This window comes from Otolemur garnettii, unplaced genomic scaffold (assembly GCF_000181295.1).
Source record: "Otolemur garnettii isolate 467f Iridium unplaced genomic scaffold, OtoGar3 scaffold00016, whole genome shotgun sequence".
Lineage (NCBI taxonomy): Eukaryota > Metazoa > Chordata > Mammalia > Primates > Galagidae > Otolemur > Otolemur garnettii.
The window spans coordinates 10,067,062-10,088,709 of record NW_003852411.1 but is presented as its reverse complement, the minus strand read 5'-3'; the positions used below and the strand labels follow the sequence as shown (position 1 = coordinate 10,088,709).

The window sequence follows — 21,648 nt, the reverse complement described above, 5'->3', positions numbered from 1 at the left end:
AAAAAAAAAAAAAAAAAACAACAATGACAGCTGCAAGAAAAAATAGCCAGGCATTATGATAGGCACCTGTAGTCCCAGCTACTTGGGAGACTGAGACAAAAGAATTGCTTGTACCCAAGAGTTTAAGGTTGCTGTGAGCTGTGATGTCATAGCACTCTACTGAAGGCAACATAGTGAGACTCTGTCTCAAACAAACAAACAAACAAATACCAGGCCACAGAACTGAGGAACCTTTTTAGCGTCAGGGACCGCTTTCCTGGAAGACAGTTTTTCCAAGGATGGGGGCTGCGGAATGGGGTGGGGGAGATGGGACAGGAGGCAGGGCTCAGATGGTGATGCTGCACTGCCAGGTTTCTAACAGACCACAGACCAGTACTGTCCTCAGCCCAGGGGTTGGGGACCACAGTGTTAGATGATTTGCACACATTATTTCTTTTTTCTTTTTTTGTATTACCATATGAAATATATATTTTTTATTTATATATATTTGCATACATTATTTCATTTAATCCTTTTTAAAACTCTTTGAGGTAGCTGTCTGCCTCATTTTACAGATGAAGAAATTAAGGATCAGCGTAGTATTCAATTTTTTTCTTACCGTAAGCCTGAATTGAAAGCTCGACGATCCACTTACCTCAAAGCCAATTCTTTGCCCTTTGCACACAAAGTGGCCAGCCAGGGACTGGGTAGAGTAGTGAGGAGGGTGAGCAGATCTGAAACCCGAGTGGGGCCTTGTGAGTTACCAGCTATCCTACCCAGGAAGACCACCTAGGAGGCCTGAAGGTGAAGAAGCTGTTTAATATCTCTGAAGCGGGAAATTTTCAGCCATCTACAATTTACAGCCAAAATATAGGTTAAGGTAGTGTTGAAATTAATCTCATGGGCTGCTTAGCTGTTCTCAGTTGCATCTGTGGTCTTCGAGATCATTGAATAGGTGCTCTAGGCGTGAGCCTGGGGTCCTGAGGATGCTTAGTGAGCAGGGAGGGAGGGCCTCCACATGATTTTCTTCTGGCTCCTAGGAACACTAGGAAATACATCATGAGCTGAAAATCCTAAAATTAACTGTACTGGCGATGGCCATCACAGAAGGGCCTAGTCTATGTGCTATTTTTTTTTTTTTTTTAATTATAGAGACAACCACTTCAGTGATATAAAGAGAATTCTCCTGTCTATACCTCACTGAGCCCTGTAGGTCCTGGTTGCATGAAGGCAACTTGGCTGAGTGACTTGAAGATGTTCTCAAGTGTCCACAGATCCTTTTGTTTTGCTTTGGTGCCCACTCGCTGTCATTTATTCTGGTCCCCTGGATACAGCCATACACCTAATTTTAGAATTTTTCAGCTGACGATATATTTCCTATTAACCAAAGTCCAGCCTATGCCTTAGCATGACAATTAGTGGGAGACTTTTTTAAAAAATTTAAAGCTGGTTAAATTCATTTGCCAGTGAATAGTATGAAAGACATGAGCCCTAAAGTTTTTCTAATTGTCATGGGATCCTGGCAGGTGCCAAGTTTGATCATATTATCATCTGAATCTCTTGCTATTGATTTATTAAAACTACATCTAAAAAATGTAATAATCTTTTGTCCCCAAAGGAGGTTTTTCCGTGGTGATGAAACTCCTGTTGGCAGTGTTCTTACGAAGGGTTTTTCCCTGGGGTTATTATCCTGCTGAGTCCCTGCAGTACAGACTGCTCAGCCCTCGGTGGGCCCCCACAGACTCGCAGCATCTCCAGGGCCCTGTCAATGGGTCTCAGCAACCCCTTCCATGCTGGGGCCCCTCCTCACCCGTAATTCAGCCTTCTCTTACCAGGTGGTACAAAGAAGTTCAGACCGATTTCCTGTTGGCACTGTGCTAACTGGGGACAGGGTACAGCCCCTGGGGATGGCTTTTTGGAATATCCGGGTGTCCTCTGACCTTATCCATTGTCCTAATGAAAAACTTTCTGGCTTCGGGTATTGCTCTCCTTGGGGTCATCCTGATTTAATTATTCTAAATCCAAAATAGATAATACAGTAGAACTTTTTCCGACTTTGTCCTTCCTTTGTTTCTTTGAGGCAAGGAAGAAGACACCCTTAAATCCCCCATCCCACACTCGGCTCTATTTTGGCACCTGGTGCCCAGCAGGGAAACACGGTAAACCGATAGGAAAGCGTCGTTTCCCAGTCACCTTCGGAGCCCAAGAAGTGCTTTGGTGCTAACTTTATCCATGCGACTTAAGAAAGGGAGCGAGGGCTCGCAAGCACAAACAGGAAAGCCTTACATCACGGAGTGGCGTGGGGAGGAGTCTGCTCCTGGCTCGCTCGCTCGCTCGCCGCGCTCCCTTTGTGGCCCGAGTCGCGCGCACCGGCGGCAGCGGCGGGGGCAGCGCAGCGCGCGTGCTGTGCTCGGCGGCCGCTCGGGACGGGGACCGCGACCCGGGGCGGGAGGCGCCGTGGGGCTGAGCCGAGCGGACACCGCGTCGGCCGCGGAGCGGGGCGCATCATGCCGCCTTCACGTCCCGGAGAGAAAGCTGAGAATGAAATTGCTTTGGCAAGCTAAAATGGTAACGAGAGCTCTCTGCCTTCTCCGGAGGCTCCTCTGGTGGGGAATCTTCTCCCGCTTTCTCTGGGCGTGTTCTGGACTCCCTGGGAGCGGACGGAGCAATCCGATCCCGTGCTCGCGAGCTAAAGCTTTCTCACTGCGCTTTGTATTCCTCTCTCTCCGCGCGTCTTCTCCCTAAACGATACCTACTTTCTGTCCAGTTGCCCGCGGCGTGTCTGGGACAGTCGCTGTCAGGAGAGCAGAACTTGGAAGGAAAAGGAATTGTTAGTCTGGGTGCACCGCGGAGCGCCCGGCGCCCGGGGCTGAGCTGGGGGCCCCGGACATCCCGCCGGCTGCTCCCTCCACACATTTCAGCTGGAGCTGCGTGATGATGTGTTGCTTTTTCTGCACTTGCCAGATTATTTTACGGAAATAAAAACTTTCCTCCCCCGCTCGCTTTTTGAGCTCCAAAACAATAAGCGGAGAGAAAGACAAGCAAACCATTTTACTTCCAAAGGAGTGAGGACTTCTTGGCATTTTAAACACTTGTTTGTGTCTGAGTGTAAAATCTGGTTTGCTCAGATGACTGAGCCACTAATGAAAAGTACGCTTTTTTTTTCCTGCAGATGAGTTATTATTTTTTTCTTTTTACTTAAGAGGCACAAGTTAATCGGAACTAAACCATAGTTTTCTTCTGAAGAAAAAGAGACTTTAAGAAACTATTTAGGTATGTGAACAAGTCTAGGAAAAGTAACCAAGTGGAAAAGTCCGGGGATCCTGATACCACAGGAAAGGGCTGCCCGCCAAGAAAATCTCAGCGTTCTCTCTATCGCAGGGTGTCTTGTACTGCTCTGAGTGTAATATTTATTTTGAACAGCCCATCTTCTGCCCTGAGTGCTGTTGTGAGCAGCAAAGCAGCTGGGATAGATTGTGGTTAGCGGAGAGGAAAAAAAAAATACTCTTTTTTTTTTTCTCTTTATCCCATCCCTGCCAGAGCTCGATTCAGGATTGGGGTGAAGAGGTAGAGGAAGGAGCTGTTTACCATGTCACCCTCAAAAGAGTCCAGATTCAACAGGCTGCCAATAAAGGAGCAAGATGGCTAGGGGTGAGTAAAGCTGGAGAGACTGTGCACTTTGGAATTTCAGTGTCTGTTGTTCTGTGAATATCATTATTATGTAGCAGAGACAGGCTTTTCTTTTTTCTTTCCTCTTCTGGACTTAAAAAGGGGAATGCTGATGACCCAGTGTTTGCAGTAGCTGTACAAGTCTGTTTTTGTATTTCATGTTTTCCAAAGGCTCTTCCCTAGGTTTGTCAATAATTCAGACCCTCTTAGAAACGTCTTGAGGTATTTGGCAAATAGATTGGGGGTGGAGCGGCAGAAAAGGACACACAAAATAGCAGGGCCAGGGAGCGCCGTTCTGCTAGACAAGAGCCCTGGCAGCTTTGCTCCGATGGCACCCGTTTCTCTCCCTGCCTTCCACCTATTAATTCTGACAGCTTCTTCCCTACTCCTGCACCCCTACAAGGTACCCAGAATGCTCAGAGGACAGGCCATTCAGAGTCTGCTTCCTCAGAGGGGTGGCAGATTTCCCATCGCACCCTCCTTTCTGTAGCGTGGGAAGAGCCATAGTTAGTGCCCAGGAGTGTGTAGAGTGGGGGGCTTTCAGAAAAACACTATAAATAAAACTTTTTCCATTGAGATTTGAAAATTACCCAGTGGGGGTCATGGGAGTTCTTAGTTACTGCCTAGAGGATCCTTCAGCATCACCCAAATAGAGGAAATGAGAGAAGTGGAGAGCTTAGTGATGGGATCACTGGTTGGGCAAACTTCCGCACCTGGAAGAACGAAGGAATCCTTGATCTGGACGTAGAAGTAACCCTCAGGATGAGCAGTAAGAGGTGACCCAAAAAGCCTTGAGAAAGAAAATCATGGTAGGCAGAATAGAGGGTCGGTTCCATCTGCCCTTCTTCTACTCACACTCAGGCACTGACAGGTGACGAGCCCCAGAGCTGCTGGCATCCTGTATTTACTGGCTTTGAGTGTTCTGAGCAGGCAATTTAGAATGTTCTGAGCAGCATGCAGAGGTGGAGAGTAAGGGAGGGAGGAAACAAAACTGCCCAGGGCCTCACGTTAGGACTGGAGATGATGTGTGACTTGTGCAGAACGGCCAGCAGCAGTCACTTCATCTGCCTTGGGTCTGCTGACACAGGCATTCATTGGTCTGGGCTTCCCCAGCTACTTTGGCTCCTGCCTGTCTTACTAGTGTACTTTGGGCCACCCATTAGCACTGTAAATCGGGGACATCTGCAGGTATGGTCTAGAATGATAGGAACCTTTCCAGTAAGGACTAGAGGTCTTCTTCACTTACCAAGTAGCTACGTTACTCAGAATATGATTTATGATTTTAAAATTAATTCTGGGCCTCTCCAGCAGACCTGACAGGGAAAGCTGAACTGGAGTTCTGACGAGTCATCACTTAGTTTTTGGTGGTTGTATTTTATTTAAATGTGGTGCTGATGCGGTTTGGTGTGTCTGGCTGTTTCAGAAAGGTTCACAAGTTCTGAACCAGTTGCCTTCAGAAGGGTCCTTACAATTTTTTGGTGTCAAATTGTTCCTCTTTCTAATGAGACCGATGTTGCTTGGGTGACAGTTTCAGTTTTTAGCCACATACAGCAGCAGTGAGTAAGTCACAGTAAATGGGAGAGTTCACTGTCTAGGTCCCAAACACATGCACTGTCATTCATTGGTGGTCACACTGACTGTTTTGGTCACTGGATTCCACTTCTCCTCTCCTTCTCTCCCCGTGTTCCCAAGTACAGGCGGAGTTCAGAGTTGATCCGTCATGGATTTAACTGTAGATTGAAATGTTGAAAAGGAGAATAGCGTAAAAAGATTGGCAACAGCCGATGGAAGGATCTCTCTCCCTCCCGCTCGCATTTCAACCCAGTGTGATTTACTGTTACCACCCTACTCCTCAGGAGCACGTCCTCAGGAATTCTAATCCTACTTGTTTTTGTGTCTTAGGTGTCCTATTGGGAAGTTCTGTTTTTGTCCTTGAAAATTCCAGACTTAATTAAATTTGCCTCAACCAATTGAGTCATAGCAATTATAAAACTTTCTTCCTTAGAAGCAAGTGGCTTCCCCGTGTTTGTTTTCTGATACCTGAGTAACCCTTTTACAATTCTTCAGTGTAACCAGTTTTGGAGTTAAGTAGAGATTAAGGTTATGCAAGGAAATTATTGAAGTACGACAATTTTCCGAGGAAGGTGGTGTTATGATTACCTGGGTTTCTTTGTTTTTTTCCACGTGAGGAAACAAATGCCAAGAGAGGTTAAATTGCTTGCCAGGATCACACAGGTAGGAAGTAGGAGATGCCAGATTTGAACTCAGATGGTTAGCTCCTTACCGTCAAGAACTTCCTGGGACCTTAACGCTGTAGTAGTAGAAGAGAACATTGGCCCAAAAGAGTGAGGATGATCAACTACAATAAAAACGACAATAACAAAAAATAGCCAGGCACTGTGGCAGGTGCCTGTAGTACCAGCTAGTTGGGAGGCTGAGGCAAGAGAATCGCTTGAGCCCAGGAGTTTGAGGTTGCTGTGAGCTCAACCATGGCATGAGGATGCCATGGCACTCTACTGAGGGTGACATAGTAAGACCCTGTCTCAAAAAACCCAAAAAACTAACCTTGGCATGAAATAATGCCTAAGAGAGACTCTGTATTAACTGGTGACAAACCAACTCAACTGGATTCTCATTCTTCTGGGAAATAAGGTCAGACAATTGGTTCATTATTGGTCACATTTGAGGGACTCCTATTAGCCTTCTAGTGGCCACAGTGATATTCAACAGTGAGGTATGTAGCCCTTTTCCTAGGATGAGTTCACAAACTTAATTGTCAGGCACTCATATGATGACAGCTCTAATGGCTGTTCTAGAATGAGAACTCCAAAATTGCTTTGAAAGGTGGACTAGGCACTGGCATTGGTGCATGGCTTCCCATGCTATGGGAGTACCTTAAAGGTGACCATAGTGATATTCAGCAGTGAGATGTGTAGCATTTTTTTCCAGGATGAGTTCATGAACTTAATTGTCTGTCCTTGTATATATTTGGGATATAATAACTCCCTGTACCTCAGAACGTATCTGCAACAATGCTGTGCAATGTCTTTTGATGTACATCCCAATCTTAAAAGTATAGCAGACCTAAAAAGTCAATGTCCTGTCCTATGTCATTATCTCCTTGTATATTTGCAAGACATTTTTTCCAGGATGAGTTCATGAACTTAATTGTCTGTCCTTGTATATATTTGGGATATAATAACACCCTCTACCTCAGAACATATCTGCAACAACACTATGCCATGTCTTCTGATTTTACACGAGGACTGATGTGCATCCCAATCTTAAAAGTATAGCAAACCTAAAAAGTCAATGTCCTGTCCTATTTCATTATTTCCTTGTATATTCGCAATAAAGCCCTTTTGTTAAAAAAAAAAAAAAAAAAGAAAGAAAAGAAAAAACAAAGAGTGAGAATGGTGTGCCTTTTTCCTGGATGTTGAAACTGATGAGGGACTTAAGAGAAGGGACTTTCTTTTTTTCTTTACGTTTTGAATGTTTACGTGAGCTACAAATGGAAATGTTTGTTGTGAAGCTGCATATCTTGTTGATAAACTCTCTACTTTGGATGTGCAAAGTGTGGTGCATTGAAGATGTGTATGAGGTTACATAGTACATGGTGGTGGGTGTAGCCTTGTTATAGGCCTTTCATGCTTTTTCAGAGAGTGTAATTTTGGGGGGTTTTATAGTACTCAGCTCTCAAAACATAATTACAATTCAATTTTGGGAAGGATTGCAAAATGATTATACATCCTCAGATGTGAAGTATCATAGAGTCCAAAACACTGATGTCATTCTTTTTTTATTTTGTTTGTTAAATTCTCTGTTCAGTCGGTCTTTTGAAGTAAAACCCTCTGTTTTGAGTTGTAAAATATACAACCAAATCTGGCCCAGGCTTGGTTTATATAGCTGTATAGCTTCAGCCTTGCCCATTGACAGTGAGGTTATGTTGGTGACTTTGAAAAACTAAATATTATTGAATGCTGACCCATTTTCCCTTTGCAATGACATCTCAGGCTGTGATAATTCTACCTACCTATAGCTTTCAAAGAAAAATGCCTTCATGTATGTCATAAAGGCATTAACTCTCAGTTGGAAAGAACACTAAAAAGTAATTTCATCCAACGATTCCCTTAGCTTGTAGATTTATGGAGGAGCAAATGGTCAAAACTTGTTATTTGTCTTTGGTCCCAGTGTTGTGATTATACATTGACAGTGATATGTCAAAACGAGTTAAGAAAATATCAGCATTTTATGGAAGCAGGAAGTGGACCATTTTAGGAAGAATACTCACAGGGACAGAGGAAAAGAACCCAACTGTTAGGGATGGGGCTTTGGGTCAGGATCCCATGCTATTGTCTCCAGAACAGCTTAGACGCGGGGCCCAGAAAATGTGTCAAACTAAGGTCAGTTCAAAGTGAGGATATTTGTTTCCTAAGCAAGACTGTTAGTGCCAGATCACCTCTGCAAAATTTGTGGGTGGCAGGATGGCCAGTGGTGGTCAGGTGGCTTCTCTCAGGTCTGCACTTCTGTGGTCCTTATGGTGAGGTCCCAGTGCTTCCCTTCCTTGTGTCCAGTTTTTATTTTGCCATTTCCCACGTAGACGCTTAATAAATGTTTGTTGGACTGAGTTGAAATACTTGATAGCTGGGAGACTGGTAAAGAGAGTGAAATAGGACAGCAGAAAGCAGAGCGTATTTAGAGAGAACAGGAACTGGAAACTTGTTACAGGACCCGGTGTGTGGGCCAATCCATGGGTTTTGTGGGTGCAGTGGTCCAACAACCATTTGTCACATCTGGATTGAGAAGTCGACTCTCACTTGGATATGCTGTTTAGATAGACTCTACCAGCGTTTGTATGGGGTTGCTATCCACGTAGCCTGCAAATGGCATATAGTTCCTCCAGTTCTAAGCTACCTTCACTTCTAGGAACCTTCTCCAGTTACCCAGGTCTGAATGAGGTCCCCCTTCTGTGTGCTCCAGACGTGCTCTTTCTCCCTATCGTGCATTTGCTTCCCTCTACTGTGACTGCCTGTGTATCCCCCACTAGACTGTAAGCTTGCAACAATGAATGTTTGCTGAATGAGTAGATCAAGTTTCATCCTTGTTTGGGGGACTAAATACTGCCTGATAAGCATGAATGTCTGGTTGCTTCCCATTTAAAAACAAAGTCAGCATGAAGATGTTAGCTTATAAAGAAGAGAACAAGGGCACAGGAGTGAGAAAAATCAATTAGGTAATGATTATAGATGTCTCACACCCTTTCTGGAACAAAGCAGGGCACAAACAAAGTTAGCAATTGTTCACATTAATAAAAATGTCCCAGTGCCTTTTAAAAACAAGAGGTCCAATTGTCCTTGTCTTACTGCTGAACATTGAAGAAAGAGCGGCCATGCATGAGTTAAGAAGTATTGGCAAGCGTAACAATCCTGTGTGGATGGAGAGCTCAGGGGTGGGATGTTAAAACTGTAAGGAGATAAGCCCTGGAGGAGCCTTTGGTTTATAGTTGGTCATCCTTGTTTTCATCTAGGAAAACAGGCCTTTGGGTTACATTATTCGTGTCTGTGGAATGTTTAATTTAGACTTTAGAAAGCAGATTTCCAAATTTATCAACCATCTGTAAATGAACCAACTAGAATTTTTCATTTAGACCTTGGGGACATGGTTCGAAAATAATTAATCCAGTAATAGAGTGGCCTACCAATTAAGAAAAAAAGGTAATTAATCCAGTAATAGAGTAGCCTACCAATGAATAAAATACAGTAAGTTTCAATTCTCTGAAATACTGTTATTGCATTGGGTCCTTTCATGGCTTCCCAAATCTGTTGGGATCCGCGTAAGGAATATACAGCATGAAATCACGAACATCCATTCCAGTTCAGTCCAGGGAATACTCAGTTGAGTTCAAAATACATGTCTGTTCCCAGCAAATACACAATGGTGTAAATTCAAGAGGCATGTTAACTCTAGACTCAAGAGTATACATTCTGTTAAAACAATATTATAAACATATTTCGTTCTCATTTCTGTGAATGAGAATTTCTCGTTGGGCTTTAAATGTAGAGAGAAAAGGAGAGAAATAAGGTAAATCTGTGCCTTTCCACTTTAACACTGAGATGGAATTTGTCACTGCCCCGTTCCACTGATTTTAGCTTCCTTCATCCATGGTATCCATATCCCTTTAAGCTTCCCCCTTCTAAATGATCAGAATGTTGTGGCTGTTTTATATATTTTATGTTAAAATATGCAAAAATGCAGTACATAAGTAAAACATTTGAATTTGTACCCTCGTATGCTTTTTAGAGAAAAAAATTGAGCAAGGCAAGTATTTGTTGAATGGAGAAAGGTAATAATCTTGCTTCATTCCATCAGAAGAGCCAGGAGAGCTCGTCCAGCTCTGCGTCTGGGTTACCGATGGGTGCAACTATCTCCCCAGGGTTGATTTGGAGTTCTCTGGGGTTTTTGGCAATTTCAGGGTCGTTTGCTAGTAAACACAGCTAGCGTGAACTCCCTCACTGCTGTTGCACGTCTCTGTGACTGTCATCTGTACTTGAGCCCACTGCCCTCTTCTTTGATGGGAATTCATTTATCCATCAAAAGCCTATTCTATGCTGGACACTATGTTAAATCGTGGGAATACAAAGTAGAATAAAAGACTCCTTCTGAAGGAGCTTACAGGTGAGTGGGGGAGACAGAATGCCAAACTAATAACGGTGTGTTGTGGTGAATGTGACCCTGGCTGGGGAGCCCAGGAGGGAGACATCTAAATCGCAGATGGGAGCGAGGGATGGGTGGTCCAGGTGGGCTGCACAGAGGAGAGATGCCCTCTGCCCTCTGTGGAGAGGAGATGGATGAGGAGGTGCTAAACGAGGGTGTGGGGCTCTGGGGGCTGGTGCTCCAGCTGGAGAGCGCAGCCTGTGGGAAGGCAGAGAGGCCTGAAATGAGACTCCTGTGCGAGGCTCAGCCTGGGAAGAGGGGAAGGAACAGGAAAGGGGGCTGGAAGGAAAGGTTCGAGCCACGTCACTGACAACCTGCTATGCTGAGCTGTGGGATTTACTGGGGTAGTTGAGGAAGGGTTTTAAGCCTAGTGGTGTGGTCAGATTTTCCTTTTAGAGTGATGACTGACAGCTGAAGGGTAGATGCATTGGAAGGGAGCCAGACTGGAGCGTAGGGAATCAGGGGGAGGCTTTCGTGGTAATGAGGTGAAGAAAGGTATGTGGACCTGAACGTGAACAGAAGCTGTGGCAGCAGAAGGGAGAGGGTGGGTGGGGGTGAGTGTAGGGATGGAAGGAGGGTGGAAGAGAGGGTATAGAGGAGCAGCCCTGGCAGGCATGGTCTCAGCCACTGTAGTGTCAAAGAGTAGGTCAGCAAAAGCCTTCTGGCTTTCTGGGGGCAGTGTCATTCTCTTCTCTTTGGCGGAAATGCACTGGGGACTTGAAGTCCGGCTTCCTTTATGTCCATAGCAAGTGCCTGCTTTCCCATCAGAAGGCCCTGCAGAAAAACCAGGTCTAGGCAGGCCTGATATGTCGTATCTAGCAGCAAAAATCTCAGCACAGGCTCGCAGTGAACAAGGCAGAAAGTACTGCTTGGCTTCTCGGATTCCAGAGAACTGTGCAAAGCTGGTGGTTTCCTCTCTTTTTAAAAAAGTCTTATGTTTCTCTACAAACTAAACAAATCGAATCTGTGGGCCATGGAAAGAGCATAAATATGGAACCCACAGGACCATGATTACAGAGGTGTATTTTAGACAACAGCAGTTAAACTTACAACTGTGTTGTTACAGACACAAGAAATTTTATGGTTAGGTGTCCTGGTCTTTATCCCTCTGCCTACACAATGTCTTTAAATCCTCTCTGACACTATTTATCCTGGCTGCGGGCATTACTGCTTTTGGCCGCTTACGCTGACCGCTAATTCTGCTTGTACAAAAGAAAAATTTGAGTAAGATCTAATGCCTCCCTGATTTACTGCCACCACATCTCAATCTCTCTTGAATACACACATACATGCATGTTTGCACACATGCACAGCGTTAAGTATTAAAATGTCTTTTCACGTAGTATTTTTTAAGATGCTGTGCATCTTTATAATGTCACTCCATGGCTTCTAGATAATAGTTGATCAAAGCTTGACTCTGTCATGGTTTGCTTGGTCTCCTGTAATTGCGTCATTATTGTGATTGGTTCACTTTACTCCGAGGACCGCCTTTAGTTTAAAAAAGAATAAAAACAGAGGAATAAGGGAAAAAATAAAGGTAGACTAAGTTTACAACATTAGATGGAAGACAGCCCCTTGTAGGAAACTCAGTTTTGTATGGGAGAGAATTGTGTAATTGATCGCTGATTCTGTCGTCTTAACATTGTAGAAATACCTGTGCCTTTCCACTAATGTGGCTCTGGGTTTTGTTCCTGTGATTTGGGTCTCTGCCTGGCTGGTTTCCTCCAAGCCACCTTCTACTTTTTCTTATGCAACATACGACTTCTGAAATAATAGCAGTAGTGGTTGGGGGTGGGATGGGGCGTTGCTGGTGGGTCCAGATTCTTTAAAACTCTCATAGACTCATTACCCTACATTTTCTAGCATTTAATTGCTTACGCCATCTGTGGCCCATTCATTTGAATTTGTTTCAACATAGTTAATCTGATCCTATGGAAATTCCTCCAGAAGTTTTGTATGTTTGTTCTTTTCTGCAAAGAATTGAGCAATTCACCATTTTTCTTTTGTTCTCTTCTGATTTAAATACTGAATTTCATCTTTTATAAATACAAAGCCAAGGCTGAGTCTTTTGAGTTTCCTACTTTTCTTTTTTCTTTTTTTTTAAGAGACAAGAGTTTCACTTTATCGCCCTTGGTAGAGTGCTGTAGCATCATAGCTCACAGCAACCTCCAACTCCTGGGCTTAGACGATTCTCTTGCCTCAGCCTCCCGAGCAGCTGGGACTACAGACGCCTGCCACAACGCCTGGCTATTTTTTTGTTGCAGTTTGGCCAGAGCCAGGCTTAAAGCCATCACCCTCGGTATATGGGGCTGGTGCCCACCCACTGAGCCACAGGCGCCGCCCATCAAGTTTCCTAGTTCTCAGATAATTTGAAGGCTAAAAGCAAATCTTTTCTGCTAAAGGTAGAATGTCTTTGGTCAGCCATATCAACCAAACGAATCTCTCTGCACCCCATTTTCTTGTGTGTGCTCTTCTCATACCCATAACTTCTGTCACTTCTCGATGGGAGCTAGAATCCATGGATGATATTTGTTTAAGAAAAGAACATTTAATGAATACAGGTAAAAATAACTGAAACTGGATTAGACATTGGCTAAAAATAAGATGCTTTATAGTCATGACTATCCAATTAAAATTGCAACCCTTGACATTGTTTATTGAGATAACTGACATTCCTAAATAGAAAACTAAGGAAATTAAAGCATTTGGTTAGTTTTTGAAGCACAGGGAAAATATTTGCCACTTTCTTTCTGAAGACTGACTTCTTGCAGTCATCTTGGGAAAAGAAATATATCCATTTTAAAAAGTGACTTAGCCTGGGCCGGGTGCTGTGGCTCACGCCTATAAGCTCAGCACTCTGGGAGACTGAGGCAGGAGGATTGCTTGAGTTCAGGAGTTCAAGACCAGCCTGAGGAAGAGCGAGACCCTCCCTGTCTGTACTAAAAATAGAAAAATTAGCCAGGCATGGTGGTGGGTCCATGTGGTCTCAGGAAGTTGGGCGGCTAAGGCAGGAGAATCACTTGAAGATAGGAGTTAGAGGTTTCTCTGAGCTAGGCTGACGGTGGCACTCTAGCCTGGACAACAGAATGAGACTTTGTCTCAAAAAGTATATGCAGGCTTGGTGCCCATCGTTCAGTACTTAGGGTGCCGGCCCCATACACCAGAGCTGGTGGGTTTGAATCTGGCCCAGGCCTGCTAAACAACAATGAAACTGCAACAAAAAAATAGCTGGGCATTGTGGCAGGTGCCTATAGTCCCAACTACTTGGGAGGCTGAGTTAAGAGAATTGCTTAAGCCCAAGGGTCTGAGGTTGCTGTGAGCTGTGATGGCATATCATTCTACAGAGGGCAACATAGACTCTGTCTCAAAAAAAAAGAGTATATACAAATATTTTACTACTAAACTGTGGGCCATATTCTGTTTTCTATATTCATTTTTTTTTGATGGAAAATGGGAGGGTAGGAAGTAATTTTTCCTAAAACTGCATAGTAACATGCCACTCTTTCTTAGTTGGGATAGTTTAGGAGGTTAGCAAATTGTGCCTGCACTAAACATTTTAAGTCCTGGATTAAACTGCATGTGATAAAGTAAAGGTAACATTTCTTACTGTGCCATATATTGATTAGCTAAGGTACTACTTGAACCCCAAATCAGGAATAAACTGAATTGCTCCTGAGCTTGTGACTTTCAGAATGTCACTTGATGTTTTACATCTACCGTTTCCTCATCTGGGATAATATAGGGATAATATCTGTTTTCCCTTCTGCCTATGGATTTTGTGAGGTTCACATGAGTAAATATTTCTAAAAGCACATTTTAATATATGAATTGTTCCACACATATAAGGATTCTCACTGTTATTATATTTAACCTAAGGACCTTTCTTTTTTTCTCTCTCCTCACTGCCTAAGTGCTTGTGGCTCTGTTTCTTTGCCCTGCCTCTCTTCCCTCATTCCAGAGGCAATCTTTGCTACATCCTGGTCTCCCTACTTGCTGATTACCTGACGGTAACTTTGTGTTCAGCAAGGAGGAGGGCTTCCTCTGCCACTGCTGCTGTCACCCCTGGGGTTCTAGGTGACGGAGAATGCAGAGAAACAGGATTATCTCTGCATGGGTTGGTTGGTCATGGGAAAAAATAGCCCATACTCAGCAGGGTTCAGATTCAGTAAATATCTTGCTCAGGAAAATGTTTTCTTTGTTTCTTCTTTTCTTTCTGGTCCTTTTAATTTGTTGCAGAGAAGGGTGGTCAAGTTAAAGCACCAAGGAATGAAAAGTGCTTCCAGCCTCTGCAGAGCTGCTGGAAAAGCAGCTTTGGCTTGAGGCCAAATTCTGGTGTGGGACTTGAACTTATGACCTAATGCCAGAGGCAAGAATGTTACCAGCGTACCTGCAATGACCCTCCTAAGATGTGGGCTTTGGAGCTACTTCCTCGGAGCGGTCCTGTTGCTGCTGTGTTTTCTTTTCTCTGTCTGTCTTTTCCTACCGTGTTCCTGGCCTTCCTGCTAAGAACACGGTTTTAAAGATCTATTTTCTCACTGTCTTTCCATGAGCTTCTCACAGCTGCTTCCTTCTGGCTTTCCATTTCTCTTGTGTGAGTTCCTTTTTTTGTTCCTGTTCCTTCCTGTCCTTCTTCTGGATTAAAAATAGTCTCCAGGGTCTTTGGCTGCTTGGCCACAAGTCTGACCTTCCTCCTATTCATACAGCCCAGCCATCTACAGATCCTTTCCTACTGACTCTCTCCAGATTCTTGGGCCCCAGCTTCTCCGCCCTGTTTATTTGCATCTGTTCTCAGCTGACTTGGGGAGCTAACCGACCTTTGTACTCAGAACTGTAACTGAAAATTAAGTCCCTGGTACAAAGATGCTTAATAAGTGATTTGTTTGCGGTGAGTGCTCTGCTGACTCTGTGTGTGGTGCCAAAGGAGAAGGGACTCTCGTGCACTGACTCAGGGCACACACATGTAACGTTCATCTTTGTGCAAAGCGATGATGGCGTGGTCAGCTGAGCCCTGGGAACCAGCCTGGAATAACATGCTGCTGAGGGTATCCTGGGTGGGCCTGTTGCCATTTGGCTCCCACAGAAGTGTTTCTCAGGGAGCTAAAGTTGATTAAAGTATTTCTGCATGAACATTCTTTGGTTAGAGTTGGAGGATTATAATATTCTTTACAAAAATGACTTTCTGTCCGATGTTGATCTAGACAATCCACAAATGAGTGTGTCTGCTTGAGGGATAAAGGCTTGTAAAACTTTAGATGACTGGACAGAAAAATGCTGATGGCAGCGGCCCTGCTTTCAACCCCTAGCCCTGACCTGCACTCACCAGTAGTAACTCCAGGAGTTCCAGCAGCTGGGTTGATAATCCTCTTCTCTGTGGCAAAAGAGGTTTAGATGGTTTAGCCCTAGCCCTCCAAGGTCCCTGTGTGTGGTTATGTCTCCATGGAAAGAGCTGGTCCTGTTCTTGAGAATCCAGAGTTGTAGATTTCATAGTCCGTAGTGAACTCACGTTTCTATGCGGCTCCCTCATCCTTACGTCACTGCTTATGGCTCTGCTTTTATGTGGTGGACCAATGAACACTTGAGCTTGATAGAGTTCAGATATCTTTATTTAGTCTTCTACTTTTCCTGACCTCTTTTCTGGATTTCCTATACTTTTATCTGGGCTTTCTTAGCACTTTATTTTTATTTATTTATTTTTTTTAGAGTCAGAGTCTCACTCTGTCACCCTTAGAATGCTGTAGCATCATAGCTCATGGCAACCTCCAGCTCTTGGGCTTAGGTGATTCTCTTGCCTCGGCCTCCCGAGCAGCTGGGACTACAGGCGCCTACCACAACGCCTGGCTATTTTTTTGTTGCAGTTTGGCCAGGGCTGGGTTTGAATTCGCCACCCGTGGTATATGGGGCTGACGCCCTACCCACTGAGCCATAGGCGCCGCCCATTTCTTAGCACTTTACTGCAAGCTCCACTGTAACCCTTATCACAGTAATGATTTTTTTTAAATGTTTTTCTTTGCTTTGTTCATTTGAATCCCTGCAGGGTGGGGCCATATTTAATTAATCTTTGTATTCCAATAACCTGAGACCACGTCTGAGACATTGTACTCAGTAAACACCTTATAAATTGTTTGGCCTTACCTTTATTGCAGAACATGGATCTTTAGTGACTTTTTGGCCATTTGGTAATATTGTAAATCTTATTCTTTAAACGAAACAAAACATTGAATAAGCTAGATTTAAGTTATATTGTATGCCTTAATTAATGACACAATTAAAAAGGAAAATCCTGCCTCTGCCTCCCCTTTGTCATCATCATATATTTCATGTTCCTATGAAAAGTGATCTTGCTGTAAGGGTAACCCGTATAGGTGAATGACATGAAATTTAGAGTTCATCTATGAACTTCTTCGTGACATACAGCTTTGAGTCATGGGTCAAAGATCTACTTCTGGGACCCCCAGGCCATAATTTGCTTCAAACTTATATTAACCCTGTATGAAGCCAGTACGGTTTTGTTCCATGTAGCGCATTATTTGTCAGGGGCCCTGACACCCTCCATGCACCTGAGAATGAAGGTGATGCATATAATGTTGAAGCCTCTGACCTTGACATTGTTACCGCAGGCCTGTTGTGTAGTGCACTGTCTGGTGTACTCCTCGTGGGGACTTAAAAACAAGTGATGTAAATTATGTAATATTCTTGGTATACTTTGCTTAGTAAAACAACTCCCTTGCTCTCTTACCCTCTCATGCTTCCCTCTGCTCTATCAGTTTCTACTTTAGGCCAGCTGTAAAGCCCTTGCTGGAGGTGTTCAGAATTCCAGAATTTCGGAATTTGACTTTTAGGTGCTTTCATTCAGACTGTCCCAACTTTACTCGACTCTATCAAGCTCAAGTGTTCTGACCGCTTCTGATCCTTCCCTGCCTGTTCCTTTCCTTTTCCTTTGCACTAGTGTTCAATGACATGTGTTTGCTTTGGAAAAGAAGGAAGAACATTTTTTTATAGCTATGTTATTCTTCAAAGACTGATGCAACACCATTATACATTTTTTTTAAAAGAAGAAAAAAAATCGTCCATAATCCTACCACAGTAATGTAGTTCTTTTCACTTAGGCTTGTTATTATTATTATTATTATTTATTTCAGGTTAATGTGAGGGTACAAACAACCAGGTCAAACTATTTCAATGTGGTAGGTAGCGTTCCTCTTGTGCTTCTTATTATGATCTTCTAATTTTTGTTAACAGGCACACAGTTTAACATGGTTGCAATCATGCTGTCTATTCAGTTTCGTGATCACCAGGAAATATTTTTCACAACGAATCCTCTGAAAGTTACTTTCTGGTTTGAATCCTCTGTGACATTTGTTATGTTTCTGATGTCATAGACAAAAGAGTTGATTTGGACTTTGTGTCTGAGGAATTTCAAAGTGATAATGCTTATTATCGGCCGTCAGGCCTCATTTCTGTTCTTTTTCCTTGTGAAATCCCCCATCTTTTATCAGGGCAGTTCAGCCTGCATGAGGAGCCTGATGGTACAATATGAGACGGGAGCATGTGACTGAGCGTGTAGTGGAATCCAGCTGGGGTGGGTGACGTGCCTTCCTTCCACTTCTAGATATCAGTGTGGGGTTGGCTTTCTGGGGGACGTGGGACCAGAACTCTCCAGGACTGTGGTGTTCAAGCCACACGTGCCTACTGAGGACTTGAAATGTACTAGTCTGAATTGAGATGTTCTGTCCATGTAAAATCCACATCAGATTTTAAAGCCTTAGTGTGAAAAAAATACTTTAAAATATCTCAGTGGTTTTCTATAGTGATCACATGTTGAAATGACAATATTGTATATATAACATGTCAAAATATATTATTAAAATTAATTTCACCTGTTTCTTTTTAGTATTTTTGATGTGGTAGCTAACAATTTCAAAATTACTTGTGGCTGGCACTGTTATTTCTGTTAGACACTGTTGCTCTTGGGCCTTACTTTTTGAAATGAGAATTGTGATTTCTTAGTGAGTTCTGAAGTCAGTTTGGTGGGTTAAAAATCAGTACTGTAACATTGGAGCAGAATGGAGTAGAAAATATCAGAATGGCATTCTTATTAAACTTTTAGTTTTAAAAATGTATAGACTGAATCCCGTGTTACAAGATATATTTTTTTCTTTTCTCTATGAGTCATAATTTGAAAGTCAGTGTTCTGGGTTGGTCTGACTTAATCTGAAGCTTTACCAAGAGGCCTAGTCTGCTCTATAAGAGGGCAGGTTGGTCCCAGGAATTGGACCAAATGGATTGTAGGTCTGGTTGGTAGAACTTTTCTGAAACTCTTTAGCTAAACCAGACCCTGCAGGAATGCAAACCTTAGCATTAGTGCTCATCCTCAGGGCAGGAGCCACTTAGGAGACTTCTAGAGTGAAGGGTGAACTGAGAATGGCTGCACTTCTCTCTGCTGATCGCCGGTCCTGTGTGCTCAGCCCTAACATGTCTCTGGGAGTCTAAGAATGACTTCTGAGCCCTGACTTCGGACATCTGATTCTCTGCTTCTCGAAGAATTTTTCAAAATGATCTCTTGGGTGGTGCTACTTTCTAAGAAGCAGGGTGATTTCTGAATGACCTTAAAGCCATGAAGAACTGGAAAAGGGTTTCCTGTGACCCTCAGATCTTCCCCACACCACGTCCTGTTGAAATAAGAAGAGGCTGTACTCTAATCTAGGATCACAGCAGTCCTCTTCCTGCCTGAGAAAAAACATGACCCTACAGTGCAAGAGACGGAGGGATAGTCACCAGGGCTCTGCTTTTGGCTGAGTTCTAAATACAGGACACTGTAAACCACAGAGAGAAGGGAGAAAAGGCTCCAGAAATGAAGTTTATGGGGTTACATGGGCCTTGTATTTATTCTGACAGTTGTAAAAATTCTTTTGGGCTGACCCATTTTTCCTTACTTAATTAAAAAAAAAAAAAATCTGGCAAGCAAGAGTAAGAAATGTAAAACATGTGACTAATGCTTCAGCTTTTTTTCCTGGAGCCAGATTCTTTAAAAATTATACCTTAGACATGCCTGACTTTTTAAAAACAATTGCCCACAAAAGCCACCAAACATTTTTCTTTCCCTCCTTTGGAAACTTGTAGACTTAGATGGCATTCATTTTCAGGGAAGAATCCAGAAACACAACATTTAGGAGTTATTGAACTGAAATCTCCTTTGGAGATTTTGCCCTGGGGAATTAGATTACCCGAGGAATTGGCAGAGGAACAGGCAGGCTTTTGCCTCTACTTTGCTTGAGTATTTCCAGTCCTGTTGGTAGTCACCCAGAAGTTTGGAGGGAGTTACACTAAGTGATTGTCAAGGTCATTTAAAGATGCAAAGTACTTACTATGACTCAAGTGATGGACCCACCCACGTGGCAGTCAGGAGCCGTGTTTATGTTGACTCTTATTGTTTTAAACTGATCACAAATAAGTTCATTTGTTTACTCCCTTATTCACTCAAATGTGAGCACCTACTATGTGCCAAATATGGCTCTTGGCCTTTATAGGAAAATCATAGGATTTTAGAGTACTTATAGCTCACTATAAATTTGAGGCCCTCCAAAGTTGAATCTCACACCCTTTCTGGGGTGATGTCCTATGTTTCACCTTACATGCTCCACGCTTAGCCAAGTAGGCTACTTTCCCCTTTGGGGTCTGTTCTCCCACCATTGCCGATGTCTAAAATGCCCTTTCCCCAAGTATCTTTCTGTTTAAATCCCCCTCCATCACTCAAATTCTAGCCCATGTGCTGCTTCTATGAATCTTTTCCAGTTTCTCAAAAGGTAGTAAGTAATTCTTCTCTGAACTTCAAGGCACTTTGTCCTTCTTTTGTGATACCATATATTCTATTAGGTTAGACTGTATGAAATCACCCTTTTTAAGAGTTAAATGTGGTCAAATGTTGACAGTTTTATACAGTTCTAGCTAATATTCGCTCTGTTCCTCTATGGAACTTTCATTAAGTGAGGTCTCTGAAAAGGTATTGCCCTCAAGACTTACATTCAGCAAAGATTCGTTGGTCTTTAAAAAAAAATATGAATTGTTGTTAAACTAAGTCTCGTTAAACCTGTGCTTGAAGGGGTCATTTAAAAATCTAAATATAGAAAATGTTTATTTTTATTACATTTAATTTTGTTAGTCTTAACTAATTTTTTCCAGTTCTTTCATGATCTTCTGCAGTTCTCATTAAGTAAACCAGTGTATCAGCTGTAACTTTCAAGTTCACTTTAATGATGTTCTACATAATTATCCACTTTGTTTATGAGAATGGTTTACTCAATATGGCTAAAGATAAAGGTCTATGATGTATTGCTAGAGGCATTCCCTTCCCAGAAGTTCTGGGTTGGTCTGACTTCATTAGTTAACATTACTTCATTAGTTCATTAGTTAGCATTACTTCACCATGTACATCTGATTTAAATCTAGCTAACCTACAATTATTCAACTCATAGAATTCCATCATATCTATAAAGATTGAAGGGGAGAACTGATGGGATGGCTTTTTGGGTTCTGTGAACATCATGGCTATAGCAGTCCATGTCACTTGTGTAGGGTTCAAAAAGGATGGAACATTAGTTTGACATGATTTTGCTTTTCTCAGGGATTTCATATCAGCTTCTACTGATCGTTGCTTACAGATCAGATTAACCTACCTTAATTCCTAACTGAAAATCGGTACATTTTCTTCGCGCCACACATGAGCCATACTGTGATTCTGTGCTTTTGTGAAGATGCCATTCATCACATCTGATGGTCTTTGCAGTGCCCTTGCAGGTTATTTATCTGGCCCTGGAGACGTGAAATCACTTAAAGGGCTAAGTGCCGTCTAACTATCACCTTCTCTATCTGAGGCTTTAGTTTCCTCTTCACCCCCTTGGTCCTACCCTTTCCAGTTTGAAGATCATTTTCCTTGAAAGGGAAGACAGCCGCCAAAGAGGAGCAAAGTGGTTCTGCTTTTTCTCTGTTATCAGTTCACATTACCCCACCTATCAGCAACCACTCCCTTCCTATTTTTGTTCCTAGAATAGCTGCAAAAAGTCCTTTACTTGACCTATTCCTCAAGATTCAGTTCATTCTGACCATTAACTCTCACATTATCCTGTTTCAGATATGTATTACTCTAGGTGTATCACAACCTTAATTATGGGACCTTCTTTTTATCTCTTATAATTTGGAAAAAGTCTACAACCTTGATGTCTTAAGATGTTTTCTTCTATTCATTACTGGAACTGTTTGTTCCACCTTTCTTTCTTTTTTTTTTTTTTT

At 42.9% G+C, this 21,648-nt stretch overlaps 1 protein-coding gene across 1 annotated transcript in view; it reads left to right on the top strand.

Annotated features, from left to right (window-relative positions):
• Positions 1-2,296: 2,296 nt before the first annotated feature.
• RGL1 (ral guanine nucleotide dissociation stimulator like 1) overlaps positions 2,297-21,648 on the top strand; it is a 124,675-nt gene continuing 105,323 nt past the window's right edge. Inside the window, exons 1-2 of the mRNA XM_003785630.2 lie at positions 2,297-2,547; positions 3,520-3,630. Coding sequence (XP_003785678.1) covers positions 2,521-2,547; positions 3,520-3,630 — 138 coding nt within the window. The 5' untranslated portion in view covers positions 2,297-2,520. The remainder of the gene's footprint in view (positions 2,548-3,519; positions 3,631-21,648) is intronic.